Source organism: Castor canadensis, chromosome 2, assembly GCF_047511655.1.
Source record: "Castor canadensis chromosome 2, mCasCan1.hap1v2, whole genome shotgun sequence".
In the NCBI taxonomy this organism is placed as follows: Eukaryota; Metazoa; Chordata; class Mammalia; order Rodentia; family Castoridae; genus Castor; species Castor canadensis.
Genome location: NC_133387.1, coordinates 47859018 through 47875731, shown reverse-complemented (window position 1 = coordinate 47875731; position 16714 = coordinate 47859018). Strand labels below are relative to the sequence as shown.

Below are 16714 nucleotides of genomic sequence, written 5' to 3'. Positions count from 1 at the left end.
AGTAATTTGAAATTAAAAACATACTACCATTTATATTAGCACTCACCGAAATTATTTAGCTATAAATCAAACAAAATATAAGACATGTATAAGGGAAACTATGAACATCACAGAGGGACTAATAAATGGAGAGAGATACTCAGTGTTCCTGGATAGGACACTCACTATCATCAAGATGTGTGTTCTTCTCAGCTTGGTCCATATGTTTAATAAAATTTCAGTCAGAATTCTAGCAAATTTATTTGTGAGTATTGACAAACTCAAGTTTATGTGGAGAGAAAAAAGATTCAGAATAGCCAACTCACTATGGAAAGATAAGAACAAAGCTGGAGAAGTGACAGGACCTGACTTCAAGACTTATGTAAGAGCTACAAGAATCAGGACAATGTGTATTGGCAAAACGACTAACAGATAAATCAGTGGAACATAATGGAGAGCCCACAGACAAACCTATAGAAATATACTTAACTGATTTTTGGCAAAGGAGTGAGGCAATCCAATGGAGAAAACTTTGTCTTTTCAATAAATGGTGTTGGATTAACTACATGTCCCCATACAAAACAAACAATCCAGAGAGAGACACTTTACACTCCTCACAAGAACTGCCTCAAAATGGGTCACAGAGGGAAATGTAAAACAAAAAAGTGCAGAACTCCCCAGTGACAACCCCTGAGATGATCTAGGTAAGCATGGGCAATGACTTTTTTAGATACAACACAAAATCATATTCCATGAAAGGAAGAACTGATAAACTGAACTTTTAGATTAAAAACTCCTTCGTGAAAAATATTGTCAAGAGAATGAGAAGACAGGACATAGAGACTGGGAGAAGACATTTGAAGAAGTTAAAACTGATTAAAATATACAAAGAAGTTCTAAAATTCAACAATAAGAAAATAATAAGCTGATGAAAAAATGGACAAAAGATCTGAACAAACACCTGACCAAAAAAGGCAAGTAAGTATATGGAAAAGTGCTCAAAATCATGTTATTTGAGGATTGCAAAATAAAAACAATGATGGGATACCACTACACACCTGTTAGAATAGCCAAAATACAAAATACTGACACCACCAAGTGTTGGTAAGAATATGGAACAGTAAGAGCTCTCATTGATGGTTGAATGCAAAATGCTACACTTTAAAAAATAGTTTTGAAGTTTTTTTAAACACTCAGCATATGATCAAGCTGAGAACGTGTGTCTATGAAAAAAGTACATGCAGAGATGTTTATAACAGCTTTGCTCATAATGGCCACAGTGAACAAGCAACCAAGATATCTTTCAGTAGGAGAAAGGACTGATAAACTTTGGTGCATCCAGGCAAAAAGACATAGCATGAAAAGACATGGAGGAACTTTAATAGCATATGACTAAGTGAAGGAAGCCGATGTGAAAAAGGCTACCAAGCTATGTGATTCTTATTATATGAGTTCTGGCAAAGGCAAAACCAGGGAGAAAACAAATAGATGACTAGTTGCCAGGATTAAGTGGGAGAGAAGGATAAAGATGCAGAGCATGGATGGTTTTTAGGGTACTAGAACTTTTCTCTGTGGCACTACAATGGCAGATAGGTGTCATCATACTTCTGTCAAAAATCCATACCATGGATAGTGAACTCTGATGTGACCTATGGACTTTGACTCGTACTGCCGTGTCCTGGTCGGAGTTTTGATGGGAGCATTTACCACTGTCGTGTAGGGTGACAATGCAGGAGTGTGCACTTGTACAGTTGGGGTCTGTAGGGAGCCCTCTGTACTTTTCACTCAGTTTTATTGTGAACATAAAAGTGTTCTAAAAAGAAACCTTACTAGTTTTTAAAAAGATAGAAGAAGGGGTAATAAAACTAGAGAAGTTTTGTTCTTTTGCAAGGGTTTTTTTTATTTTTTATATTAATCAAGGAAATGATCACATCAGCACAGTGTACACAATAATCCACCAAACTATTCCAGTGAGGAAGAATCTCTTAAAGCTCCTTGTTAAGGGAATACTTAATGTTTCCAGTTCCACTGCTACCTTAACAGAGAGGCAATCGAATTCCTCTTTTGTGTTAATATTTGTCAGAACTTTAGTTCATATTATAGCTAAATGTTTGGTATAAAATTTATACCAAATGTTAAAAGCCAAGGCAAATAAAAATCACTTCTTTGTTCTCTCTTCTCCTTGCCATACACACTCAAGTTTTGGTCTTCATCAATTTCTCTCATATTCTGAAACAACCTCTCACTTTAGGACTAATTCACTATCTTCATTCGTAAAAAACAAAAATCAGTTGTCTTAACTTTGCATAACTTTACTTTTCCTTAACACTATACTTTTTTTCCTAACACCCAATTACTCATATTAACTTTAACTTGTAGTCTAGTTAATTAACTTCTAGTTAACGAGCCCTGGTAGATTGGAATTGATAGTAATTATCTGTCATACACAAGCAGTTTAACTAGCTAGCGAATATTCTCTGTACTACACATTATTTTTATGTGTTCTTAAAGTGGCAAGAATGAGTATTTTCATTAATATAGTGCAAAATTACAGTAACTTTGTAACATTTTAAGTTAAGAAGCAGAGTTGTGTAATTTAGAGCTATGCTTGAGGAACAAGGTTTTGCAGATAAATAAGAACTTTGAAAATAATGTTTACTTGGACAATTTTATGCATGGATATTATTAGCTTACTGATAATCAAATAATTATCAAGATTTTAAGAAGCTTGAAGAAAATATAAACCCATACCTTTAAAAATCTATAGAGAAAATAGCTATGTATTTTAAGAAAAAAAAATGTGTCTGATTTTTCCAAAGATTCACTGTTATGAACATGGATTCTTTTTTTTTTTTTTTTTGTGGGGCTGGCATTTGAACTCAGGCCTTCAAACTTGCAAAGCAGACTCTCTATCACTTGAGCCATACCTCCAGTCCATTTTCCTTTGGAGATGGGGTCTTATAAACTGTTTTCCCAGGCTGGCCTTAAACCATGATCCTCCCAATTCAGCTTCCCAAGTTGCTAGGATTACAGCGGTGAGCCTCTGGTGCTAGGTGTGGATTCTTATATTCAAGTGTTTCTGAGCTGTTTGGCGATTCTATAGGAAGAATATTTTTTTCCTTAAATGACTGTCACATTTAAATTTTTCATTACATACAATATTAGCTTCATTAACAGCTTATTATACTATATAAACCAACTAGTCATAGTGCCTTAATTTCGAGTCTTCATCCTTGTATTTATTAATATCCTTCTTAGGGAAATGTTTCTAGTCACATAATTAGAGATGATGGCATTGACTTACTGTAGCACACAGAATGTGCAGCTTCAATTTTGCCACCTGAGCATAAGTAATCAAACATGGAAACTTACTTGTCAGAATTTCAGTGACGGCTGTTTTTCTTTCTAGAAGTCAGGAGATGTTTTGTGAAATAATTTGAATTCATAAAAAAAGAAAACAAGATTTAAAGGGTTACACCCCAAACTCTTCCTTATCTGTCACATGAGGGATAAGTCCCCATATCCTCTGCAGAGTTCTCTCATATCAGATTATAAAGCAACTCCTCTTCCTCCTCCTCCTCTTCTTCTAGCTAGATCCAGAACTCAAGTGGTGAAGAACCAGGAAACAAAAGATTACCTTCTAGCAGACATTAATGGCAGCAATGAAAAGTTCTCAAAATAATTCGCCTTGCCCCCCTTTGGTGGTTGGCACATGAACTCATAACCTTATGCCTACAGGTGCTCTACCACTTGAGCTGTGCCTGCAAGCCTTTTTTTGCTTTAATTATTTTTCAGATAGAATCTCTTGTTTTTGCCCATGCACCCTTGCATCCTCCCACCTCTGGCTCCCAGTAGCTGGGACCACAGGTGTATGCCATCATACCTGGTTTATTTGTTAGCTTTTTATCCAGGCTGACCTTGAAGAATAATCCTCTGGATCTCTACCTCCTGAGTAGCTGGGATTACAAGTATGCACCACCACTCCTGGCAAAAAACACATTCTTTTCGAGAATCAGTATGAGGACTGAGAAGAGAGGTACCTGGGATTAAACATCTCTTGAAGTGCATTTCTGTGGTAAAACAGTTTGATTGGCTGTATTTAACACACTTGACCATTTCAGTGGCTCCTTCAAAACTGTGAAATTTGAATACAGCTAATAGTCAAAATGATGAATTCATAAATTTAAAATGAACATGTGTCAAAGATTTTATTCAGTTCCTTAATCAATTAGAGAACTAGTAAGATAAGAAATGGGGTTCAAAGAGCATTTTAGGAATTAGATATTTGGAGTGGGGATATACCTCAGTGGTAGAGAGCTTGCTTAGCATGTGTGTGGCCCTGGGTTCAGTTCTCAGTACCACACACATAGTGAAAGGAATTAGATAGTTAAAGGAAAGTTAATAAAGTAATGTCAGAATAATAGAGCTTAGTTAGCTACAGAACTGGTTGGTACTCTTCACCTACGTAACTGACAATATATAAAGGAACAGGACATGCCATGTATCCCTGAGTTACAGAGATTTCATTTCTAATATTGTTGAAAACACCTAAATTCTTCACTTAGAAATTTCATTTCTAGTTCTGTATCTTGGAGAAACTTACATAGGAGTGTAAGGAGGCACTTACAAACTTGATTATTATAGCTGTATTTAAAATAGCTAAATTGGTTTTCTTTTGTTTTTTTTGGTGGTACTAGGGTTTGAACTCAGGGCCTCATGCTAGGCAGGCTGTCTTACTGCTTAAGCCACTCCATCAGCTCCTAAAATGCTGTGTCTTTCATATTGTTTCTTATGTTTTCTCTTCAACAAAATTGGAGAAGAAGGGGCAGAACAGATTTTTCCGGGAAGTGTGGGGGAGGGGAGAAGGGAGAGGTGGCCCAAACAATGTATACATATATGAATAAATGTAAAAACAATTAAAAATAAATAAAACAGCTAAATTGAAACCAATGTAATTGTCCATCTACAAAATGAATGTTTTTTGATATGTTTATTAAAGCATAGTCGTTAAAATGAATTGGCTAGAATTGCGATTATAGTTGTCAGAGAAAAGTCTCAATTTTAATGTTGAGTGAAGAAAACTAAGGTTTAAAAAGAGAGGTATACTTCATAATTTTTGAAAACATGCATATTATGCCAAATGATACACACATATTATTTGTTTCAAAAAATCAGTAGAGTTGCTAAACACAGAAATTAGTATGGTATTTCCCTGTGGAAGCAGTGAAGAGAATAAAGTTAGAAACGAGTAGTAAAGGGCCCTCAATATTTCTATGGTGTGTTTTGCTTGCTAAATATGACTAAAATATTGCACATTGCCAAGAATTGATTAAGTTAGGTGTAGAGTACCTGAGTGTTTATTATCTGTATTTTTCCATATTTGAAATATTTAATTATGAGGAATAAAAAAATGGTTTATATCAGACATATATAAAATTTAAAAGCATCACACATTAAACAATATTACTGTGATGCCTACCTCAGAAACATAAGAAAATACTTAAAGTTCATCTTTGTGTATATACAAGTACACACACGCGCACACACACGCACACACGCACGCACGCACACACGCGCACACGCACGCGCGCACACACACGCGCGCGCACACGCACACACACGCGCGCACACGCACACACGCACGTGCGCGTATATTACATATTTGAATTACACAACCTGAGCAGGAAGGATTCCCTGCAGTTCCCCATGATGTGCCCCTGCCCCTTTGGGAGGAATGCTGTGATGAGGAATTAGGTGTTAGGTATTTCAGCTGGATCTGTTACGTTTTAATTAACTAAGGACAAAAAGTGTTGCAAATACCTCATACATTTGAAGTTTCAATTTTTGTGGGAAATAATATGGACGTGTAGTAAATGGAATCTACATTCAGCATTACTTATGTCTATCTTTCAAGTTTTTTTAAGAAAAAACTAAGCATTTGACTAAAATCTGGAGCTTATTACATTTAAAAGATAAATTATGGGTTAGTATGAATATCTTAGATACCAAGTTTTTTGTTAACTCATTTATTAGGAATGACAGTGCCTTATCAGATCAATTAATGGTAGATAACTTTTTTTCTTCTCTCTAAAGAATACAAGTCAACGACCAGATTGTGGAAGTGGATGGAATCAGTTTGGTGGGTGTCACACAGAATTTTGCTGCAACAGTTCTCCGAAACACTAAGGGCAACGTTAGGTAAATATATGGCTTCATTTCTACAACGAGATCACTTTATATAAGTATATTTTGTCTAGTTTTAGATATAAATGTGTGTAATTACAATGAAAAATTTCTCCGAATATTAAATCTGTGTGACTCAATATGATTAATGTGTGCTTCATTGTTAATATAGTAAGAATTGCCAAGAAGATAGAATTTCTAGTTTTAGTGTCAAAAAATATTTGTCTTAAATCCTTTTAATAAAATCAGTTATAAAATAAATTGAATTTGAAATTATTATTCACATACTGGATGACATTTTTAGACAAGTAGGCTGAATTATTTGAGGCAAAGAGTATTTTAAAAATCTACTTCATTGTTTTAAATAATGAGTCAGGACCATTCTTTGATGAACTATAACTTTTCCAACTTAACAGGTCAGAGGGTGCATGCTTCCAGACCTTGAAATTTATATCCAACCCTGAGACTGTGGAAATTATAGCCTACAAAATGAATGAGTAAGCGTTCTGGGCCAAATTTGGTAAAGATTTCAAAATCAGTTTTATTTAGTCATAGGTTAATTTTTTAAAAGCATTTCTTATGTCTTACACTGTGCCAAAATCTATGAAGGCACACATTTAGGAGACATTATTTAGTATATGTAATATGAAAGTGGTTTAGTGTTCTTACAGTCAAGATGAAACTGCCAAATATTCTAAAAATATTGATGAGTTAACATTGCTGTAAAGTGGGCAACATTTGGGTTTCATTGCAACATGTTTGATGTTAGACTTTTTCAGTGGGAAAGCAGCACTTGATGCTAAAAGGATGCTTTAAGGAATACAACCTAAACAACTTACATAGGCAGTGTGTTGATGCTCCTAGAGCACCCACAGTACTGAGAAAGGCAAGTGAACTAGGAAGAGTAGAGGAGAAAGTATGTGATCCTGTCAGAGCTGCAGGGGTGGCCTCCTGAGTAAATGCAGTTGTCTTTCTGCAGGTGGCCAAGTGTTTTTGAGACAATACTTTCTTGGGTTGGTATAGAACTGGTTTTGAAGCTGCCCATTTGACTTTTAAAATAAATTCAGAGATTAAATAAGCAAGGTACACGTTCAACCTGTAAGAGAATTTCTCAGGTGGAAAAAAATTTTGTAGTGATTAAATCATTGCCATCCCTTTCTTTCCAAATTTCTGACGACAGACCACATAATTTTGCTTTATCATTTCAAGACTTTTAGAAATTGCAGATGACTTCTTAACTGTTTTCCCTGATTTTACTTTTTCTCTTTTTTAGTCTTTCCTAATCATTTCCCTAATGAAGAAACATAACTGCAATTTTCAGAGCTATTAAAGGCTATTATGGAGAAAAGGAATCCAACTTTTATTTATCTCTTGTAATAAAAGAACTAATACTAGAATTGTTCTGTAGCTATCACATCCATCTCCTCTTCAGAAACCTTAATTGGCCCTCCATTCTGTGTAGTCACACATTTTTTGTCACCTGAGCTTATCTCTTGTCTCTCTATGTCATGCTGTGGTGTAGTTGTATGGCAGTCATCATCTTTCAAACATGACTTGTATAGTCTTGGTTTTGTGCCTTTTTCTCTGCCATTTTTTTTTGTTTTTAAAATGCTGTCTTCTGTTTAGAACCTTCCTGTCTGAAAAACATTGAAACCCCTTTGTCCTCTCGGAAGTCACCTCCCCAACACCTAGTAATCTCTTTTTGATAACACTCATCATTCATACTATTATTTTGACCTTGAGGTTACAATGTGCTCTGCCTTTGTCTTTAAAAGCATATACCTTATTTTCCCAAAAAATAAGGCATTTGCTTCACAAAACTCTTGATATAGACTTGGGAATTTTAGCCTTCTTTGTTCCTCTCAAATTGTTTGACCTAGGATTTTAATTGGGGTCTTAATTAATTGACTATGAAGAGAAAGTTTTCTCACTTTTAAATCTTTAAAAATAATATTTGAATCCTCTAAATATATTTTAGGTAGTAGTTCTTCATGAGATACCAATATAAAATCAAGATCCAAAAACTAGAGCTGTTCTTTTTAAACTTTTACTGAACTACTTTAAACTGAGGATTTAAAATACATTACGGTTTTATGTTTCTTGTCTATAAAGAAACATATATATTATATCAGTGGTTATTCAGATTTATTTTCAAATAGGGAGATTATAAAAAAAGATTGCTAAATTTAGTTTGAGTTTTTCTAACTTCTAAATGCATGAAAGAAATATGTAGGACTCATGACTTTAGAGAGCCAGGAAGGAGAAAAATTTGAATATGGAGTTGGTGAGAAAATTAAGACTGAGATTAAGCATATTAGGCCGCTTTGAAGAAGAGATTCTGCTTGAGTCAGTTAGGCTCCTGGAGGACATTGGAAGCCCAAGTGTGGGTGAAAGCTGTGGTAAACTGTTACTATTTTCTCTATTTTACTGACATACTGTAAAGCTAAACATTCACAATGAGTACTGACTAGTTATGTCAGTTTCTTTAAGTACTTGGTTAAGGAAAGCACTCACAAGACCCAAGCAATGTAAGTTCAATATGATGTAGCACAGTCACGGAAGAAGAAAAACGTGCATTGAAGGGCAGATGTGGACCACTCAGGTCTTCCCACCACTGAATCTCACAGTTTTCCAGATTTTATAGCACCATAGGCATGTGGATGGTACCAGGAACCTCGGATTCTGGGGTGGTGGGATTCCTCACCTTGAGCTGGTAATGTAGGAACAGTTCTACTGTGAACTGATGTTACATGGCCAGCCTAACCAGGGTTCTCATGAGAAACAGAACCAAAAGAAAATAGGTAGATAGATAGATTGATTGATTGATAGATAGATACACAGATAGACAGATGATGATGGTTGTCATGCATTTATAGAGGCAAAGAAGATGGAAAATGTAAGGATAGGTACTACCATATGTCTGTTTTTAGATGAAGATATTGAGAGACAGAGATTTAGTAAATGAAAACCGAGGAGTGGTTGAGCAAGACACTGAATGCATGTGGTCTGGGTTCATGTGAAAAGCAGCAGTTATAAGAGAAATGTGTCGTGGGACTTGGGTCTTGTAGACTGAAGAGAAACATCGCTGAATATTTAAATATTATTTATAGTTTTATGGTGTGTGTTTTAAAAAAATTTTTGAGAAGTATCTTGCTAGGTATTCCAGACTGACCTTGAATTTGCTTTGTGGCCCATGTTGGCCTGTAGCTTGTGATCCTCCTGCCTCTGCCACCTGAGTGCTTGAGTTGTAGGCATGCGACGCCATGCCCAGCAAGTATTCTGTCTGTCTGTTTGGTGGGGGTGCTGTGGGTTAAACCCAGAACAAAAGTGTGGCCCAGGCTGGCCTCACACTCATGATCCTCTTGCCTTAGCTTTAGCTCACCGATTGCTGGCACTCACCATCACACTGGTCATAGTTTTTAACAGAATCAGCTCTTTAGTTATTCCTATCTGCTATCCACATTATAATGAAGAACCCATTTTTTTCCCTCTGATCTGCAGAGATACAACATAAAACATTGAACCAGTTGTCTAAATTTGCGACATTGTTGGCAAAATGACAACCAACAAGGCTAAATTCTGTAACAAAATTAAATACAGAAGTTTCTTCTGTATAACTCTGAACTAATCTGTTATATTTCTTCCTTCTTTCTATATGTAAACAAGTGACTTTTACCTTTTTCAAACTACTTCTTATATTCTTCTAATGAATTTATAATTTCTAGTTTAAGATCAACTTTCCCATAACTAAACAAATATAATATAATATAATAGACTTTAAGGATCTCTAAGAAAAGCATCACTTAATATTTCAATTAGAAAAATAAACTGTGAATAGGTGAATAAATCTGGCGAGTCTAATTAACAGTCTAAACTACTTAAATTATTTTTTATGTACCGCAAATGAAAACATAACTTTATCCTACCTTTTATGTTCCGTTAAGCAAGTCACATCCTTTCAACTACCATAAAGATGATGAATTTTTAAACAACTTTTGCAACATTTTTCTTTTTAGGTTTATGCCATGAAACACTGAAATATAATATAAAAACATACTAAATAGTAATAATCTAAAGTCAAAAGAAGAGAACAGATAATGCATTATGCAATGTGTATTGCAAAGCTTGAGTTAATCTAGAGCCAATCAGGATTGCCAAGTACTCAGGACCAGATTGTCTGGAGCAGGCACTGATCCTTGGTGAAAGCTATGAAGTGTATCAACTAGGAATGAATGATGTTTTACAAACGGGCATCAATAAATAATTTCAAAACAAGATGTCAGAATTGTTTCAAAGAGTAGTCGAGTTTATAACTTATACCTAGATGATACACTATTATGGTTAATTTTATGTCCATTTGACTGGGCTATGGTATGCCCAGATATGTAGCAAAATACTATCTAGATGTGTCTGTAAGGGTGTTTGGAAGAGATTAGCAAAAAAGCAAGCCTCAGAAGGATTTGTTTCCAGTAACTTAACTGGCTCAGGAAAATACTCAAGAATGTTTATTGGGATACAAAAAGTGTCTCCATGTTTGCTATCCAAACAAAAAATACCAATACTATTTCCTACAAAGAAATAGGAAAATATGGGCCATGATTAGTAGAAAAATTAATCAATAGAAGCAGATCTAGAAATGTGAGAAATTATAAAATTACTGCATAACAGAAATTAAAGTTATTGTAAGTAGGTTTCAAATATGTAAGACAGTAAAGAAAGGATTAAGATGTAAGTAGATAGATGAAAAATCATTTGCTCACCTCAGGAGATGAGAATTGAAAACTCAAGAAACTTGAAATAGAAGGGTGCTCCCTCAACAAGATAAATAGCTTCTAAGTGAAACTTGAAACTTATAGCTAAAATCATACTTTGTGGTGAAAGATCAAATGCCTTCCACTTCTAGTATCAAGAATATGGCAGATATGTCAACCTGTATAATTCTGTTCAATTTCTGTCCTTAAAACAACAAAAGACAGGTTAGAGAAAATGCAGACAATTTAAATGAATTAAAAAATAGTCCATGGTCACAACAGAATATTCAAGATTTTTAGTAATTCAACTTTCCCCAAAGTAATCTGTTCATTACCCATAATCCCAGTGAAAATTTTTAGCAGGTTATTTTGTACAAGTTATTGTTCTTTAAAAAGATCAAGGTCGGAGGACTTTCACTGCCTGAAATTATACTAATCAACACAATCTGGTTTAGGCATAAGACAATGACGTGTACTAATGGAGGAGAACAGAGTTGCAATGTAGCTCACCACAAGTTTAAAGAAATGATTTTTTTTTTTTTACAAAGACAATATAGGGTTATAATCTTTTCAACAAGTGTTGCTAGAAAAACTGGGAAGCCTCATTAAAATTAAAACAGAACAAAATACAAAAAAAACCCTTATTCTCATTTTACTGCATATATAAAAACTAATTCTAGATTGATCGCAGACCTGAGTGCAGCAGCTAAAACTGTAAGATTTGTAAATAGTAGGCAGAAATCTTTATAATCTTGGATTTTTAATCTTTATTATCAAAATTTTTTAGGACAAAAGCAAAAAGTATAAAGGGGAAATAATGGTCTTAAAAATACTCTTAGCTAAATGAAAAATTAAGCCACAGAATACTTATTAAAAACAGTTTGCTAATAAAGAAATTATATCGAAGATCTAAAGAATCCATAATTCAGTAGTCATTATAGTAGCTTTATAATAAGGTTTTTAACTCAACCCTATTAAAATTTACAAATCACTTAAAGAAACAGTTCACCATAAAAGGTATATATTTAAACAGATGAAATGCTGCTGAACATTACTAGTCATTAGAAGAATGCAAATTAAGTCCACAATGAAGTGCTACTATGAAGAACTAGAAAGGCTGAAACTTGATAATGTTATGTATTAACAAGCAGTGTGGAGAAACTTTAACACCCATTCATTGCTGATGGAATGCAAAATAGCACAGCCACTTTACTGTGCAGGTTGACAAGTTCTTATAAAGTATAAAATACCCTTGTCACACAAACCATTAATTGTACACCTAGCTATTGGCCCAAAAGCAATGAAAACACACCTATACGAAAACTGATAATTGTATGTTCCCAGGAGCTTTTTTCATAATAGCTGAAAACTAGAAATAACTCAAAAGTTCTTTGATAACTGCGTATGCAGAATGTATTATACCCCACTCAGTGAAATACTTCTCACCAATGCAAAGAAACAAACTTCTGATATTTAAAACCACGTATGCCTCTCAAAAACCATTATACTGAGTAAAAGAAGCCAGACACAAGAAACCTTTGTATTGCTTGACTTCATTCCTATAAAATTCTAGAAAATGTAAAACTATAGTGACAGAAGATCTGTGGTTACTCAGAGCCACAGATGGAGGGAGGGAATTACTTGCAAAGAGAAAGAAAAGAATATCTTTAAAGCAATGAAAGTGTTATATGTGATTATTATTGTATTTGTTACACAACTGAATATACAGTTATTAAACATGTCAGATTTTCCAGCTTAAACTTTGGGAATCTTGTTATGTATAAATTTGATCCCAATAAAACTGAATTTAAAAATGTGTGATGATAATAGCTATGACTAAATAGTGTCATGCTAATTAATTATTGTTAATATTGTTGGTGATGTGGAAAGGAGGACTTCTCTGTTTAATAATTGCACATGGAATCAAACCACATTCTTTAGCAATCTGTAGATTTCACAATGCTGTGTACTTCTATTTTAAAAGCATTTTATTGTTACTGACATTTTACCAGGAAAAAAATCACAGAATTCCCTGCTCTTGGGCCTTTTTCTTATTTACACATGGATTTACAGCATAATTTTTAAGAACTCATGTTTTCTTGAATCTCCAGCGATAAGCAGGAGCTTGCCTATCTTGGTTTACCTCTTGTGTGCCTAGCATGCTTAACATACCTATTGTTGCATCAGACTTTAGTGACCTGCAAAACATAGGCATGTAGACAATGAAGTAGAAGAGAAGAACTAGGTAAGGCCACACAGCTAACACCACCTGATTTTTAACAAAGGCATGGAAACATACACTAGAGAGAAGACAGTCTCTTCCACAAATGGTGTTGGATATCTATATAGAAAGATTGAACTTTACTCCTATCTCTTACCTTGTATAAGAATCAACTCAAAATGGATTAAGAAAATGTGGTATCTATACACAATGGAATTTTATGCAGCCATGAAGAAGAACGAAATGTTATCATTTGCTGGTAAATGGATGGAATTGGAGAACATCATTCTGAGTGAGGTTAGCCTGGCTCAAAAAACCAAAAATCATATGTTCTCCCTCATATGTGGACATTAGGTCAAGGGCAAACACAACAAGGGGATTGGACTATGAGCACATGATAAAAGCGAGAACACACAAGGGAGGGGTGAGGATAGGTAAGACACCTAAAAAACTAGCTAGCATTTGTTGCCCTTAACGCAGAGAAACTAAAGCAGATACCTTAAAGCAACTGAGGCCAATAGGAAAAGGGGAACAGGTACTAGAGAAAAGGTTAGATCAAAAAGAATTAACCTAGAAGGTAACACCCACATTGCACAGGAAATCAATGTGAGTCAATGCCCTGTATAGCTATCCTTATCTCAACCAGCAAAAACCCTTGTTCCTTCCTATTATTGCTTATACTCTCTCTACAACAAAATTAGAGATAAGGGCAAAATAGTTTCTGCTGGGTATTGAGGGGGGGGAGCGGGAGGGGGTGGAGTGGGTGGTAAGGGAGGGGGTGGGGGCAGGGGGGAGAAATGAACCAAGCCTTGTATGCACATATGAATAATAAAAGAAAAATGAAAAAAAAAAAAACTCAAAATGGATCAAAGATCTTCACATAAGACATGAAATTTTGAAACTACTAATGGAAAGACGTAGGGAAAACACTTGAAAGTATAGACATAAGCAACAACTTCCTGAATAGGACTGCGTTTGCTCTGGAAATCAGAGCAAGAACTGATGAATGGAATTGCATCAAATTAAAAAAGCTTCTGCACAGGAAAGGAACCAAAAATCAGAATGAAGAGACAACCCACAGAATGGGAAAAAATCTTTGCAAACTATTCATCAGAAAAAGGATTAATATCCAAAATATATACACAGCTCAAAAATTAAACACCGAAAGAACAAATAATCTAATTAATAAATGGGTAAATGACAATTCTCAAAACAAGTCCAAATGACTAATAACCACATGAAAAAGTGTTCATAAAGGATATGCAAATCAACATGACAGAGATTTTATCTCACCCCAGTCACAATGTCAATCATCAACAAAACAAACAACAAATGCTGGCAAGGATGTGGGGGGAAAAGGAACCCATGCACACTGTTGGTGGGAATATAAGTTAGTTCAGCCACTATGGAAATCAGTATGATAGTTCCTCAAACAATTAAAAGTGGAATTACCATATGATCCTGCTCTACCGCTTTTCAGCATATCTCCAAAGGAACCTAAGTCAACATACACTAGGGACACCTGTACACATGTTTATTGCAGCACTATTCACAGTAGTCAGTCTATGGAATCAGCCTAGGGTCCCAGCAATGGATGACTGGGTAAAGAAAATGTGGTATAGATACACAGAGGAATATTATTTAGTAATAAAGAAGAATGAAAGTGTGTCATTTGCAGGAAACTAGATAGATCTAGAGATCATAATGTTGAGTAAGAAGAGCCAAACTTAGAAAGATAAATACCACATGTTTTTGCTCACATGTGAAGTTTTATACCTTAAAAAATAATATTACATGCTTGTAAAAGGGGATTGCTGTTTGGGGAGAGGGAGCCAATGGAAGGAGGTAAAGGGAAAGGAGAGGGTGATGGGATGAATATGATTAGAATACACTGTACATCTAAATATGTGTGTGTGCATATGAAAATAACACAATGAAAACCACTAAAAGTTAAAGGGGAGGGGAAAATGGGGTTAAGAAAGTGTTATAGAGGGGGTGAATTGGATCATAGTTCATTGTATATATATATATATATATATATGGAAATTTCACAATGAAACCCCCCTGTGTACAATTAACTTAATAAATATTTGTTTTCAATTTATTAATGTGCTAGGAGGTATGGTGGCTCCCACCTGTAATCATAGCTTCTTTGGAGGCAGAGATAAGAGGATCACAGTTTTGTGGCCAGCCTCAGCAAGAATTATCAAAACCCCATCTGAGCCAATAAAAAGCTGAGTGTTGTGGTGCATGCCTGTCATCCCAGCTACACAGGAAGCGTAAATAGGAGAATTGCTGTCCAGGCTGGCCCTGGCTTAAATGCAAGACCTTATTTGAAAAACAGCTAAAGCATGGCTCAAGTGGTAGAGCACCTGCCTACCAAGTGCAAGGCCCTAAGTTCAAACACCAGTCCCAAAAAAAAAAAAAAACAAAAAAACATGAAGCAACACATTCTTATTATTTCATGTTTTCTGTGATCCTCTTCCAAGCTGTCTCATGTTGTAATTTCACACCATGGAAACTGGCTTCTCCAGAAAGAGTCATCCAAGAGAGTGTTCTACAGAGAGTCTGCCACCTTTTTTATAATCTGGTATCAAAAGTGACATTCCATTGGTTCTACAGGTTTTATTTGTTTATCTGATAAAGAGTGAATCAGTACATCTCACCCTCCTCAAAGGGAGAGAATTATGCCAGACAGAACTCTCAGGAGTCAGATATCACTTTGGTCCATGTGAGAGGGCAGTGATTAATAACTGCTGGGTGGATAGATAGATGGATGGATGGATGGATGGATGGATGGATGGGTAATCAGACAGATAGATAGATTAATGTTTTATCACAGGGTGATTTGTTTAGTGTTTTATACCCAAGTTAAGAAGAACCCTTGGAAACTTGAAATTATTTAGGAAAAACTGCCAAGATGGTGAGATGTATAAACATTTTTCATTCTATATATCAAAGTTAAAAGATTCTATAAACTTTGGCATAAAAATAGAAAATGTAAAAAAAAGACATGAATTCTGGAAAAGGGATTAGATAGATATTCTTTTTAACTCCAGACAACTATCCTAATACTGATAGCAGTTAGGGAACTTTGATTATCTGAGAAGCAATTTTGTTTCAGTATGAGGAGCTTTCTCATGATTTATGTTTGTGCTTCTGTGTCATTCACTTTGAACTTTAAATGCTTTCCAGAAAGTACCTGCTACCCATGATCAATAACCATATATTCATTATGCTTTTACCCCCAGCATATGGATTTAATTACTTTTTGATATTGAAGTTTAGGATTTTGTAGAACCTGAAGTTCCCCCTTTTGGGGAAAGATTATAATATGTGAAAGAAAATAGAAATGAATGACACTGGAGGTTTTTTTAATAGATATGAACTGTTTACATTTGGATATGCACCTGGGCATATAATTTCTAAATATGAAAAGATCATGGAAATGCAATGAATTTTGAAATATTTTCACCTCATTTAAATGATTTCTATAGTGTTTTGTTGCCATTGCAGTATACAGGGCAATTGGGAATTTCACTTTTTTTTTTCCTGCAGTGGTGAAGCTTGAACTCAGAAC

General features: G+C 35.0%; 1 protein-coding gene across 3 annotated transcripts in view; it reads left to right on the top strand.

Annotated features, from left to right (window-relative positions):
* Ppp1r9a (protein phosphatase 1 regulatory subunit 9A) overlaps positions 1–16714 on the top strand; it is a 282034-nt gene that overhangs the window by 174326 nt on the left and 90994 nt on the right. For all 3 annotated transcript variants that reach the window (XM_074064722.1, XM_074064721.1, XM_074064723.1), the window contains exon 6: positions 6073–6177. In XM_074064722.1, coding sequence (XP_073920823.1) covers positions 6073–6177 — 105 coding nt within the window. The remainder of the gene's footprint in view (positions 1–6072; positions 6178–16714) is intronic.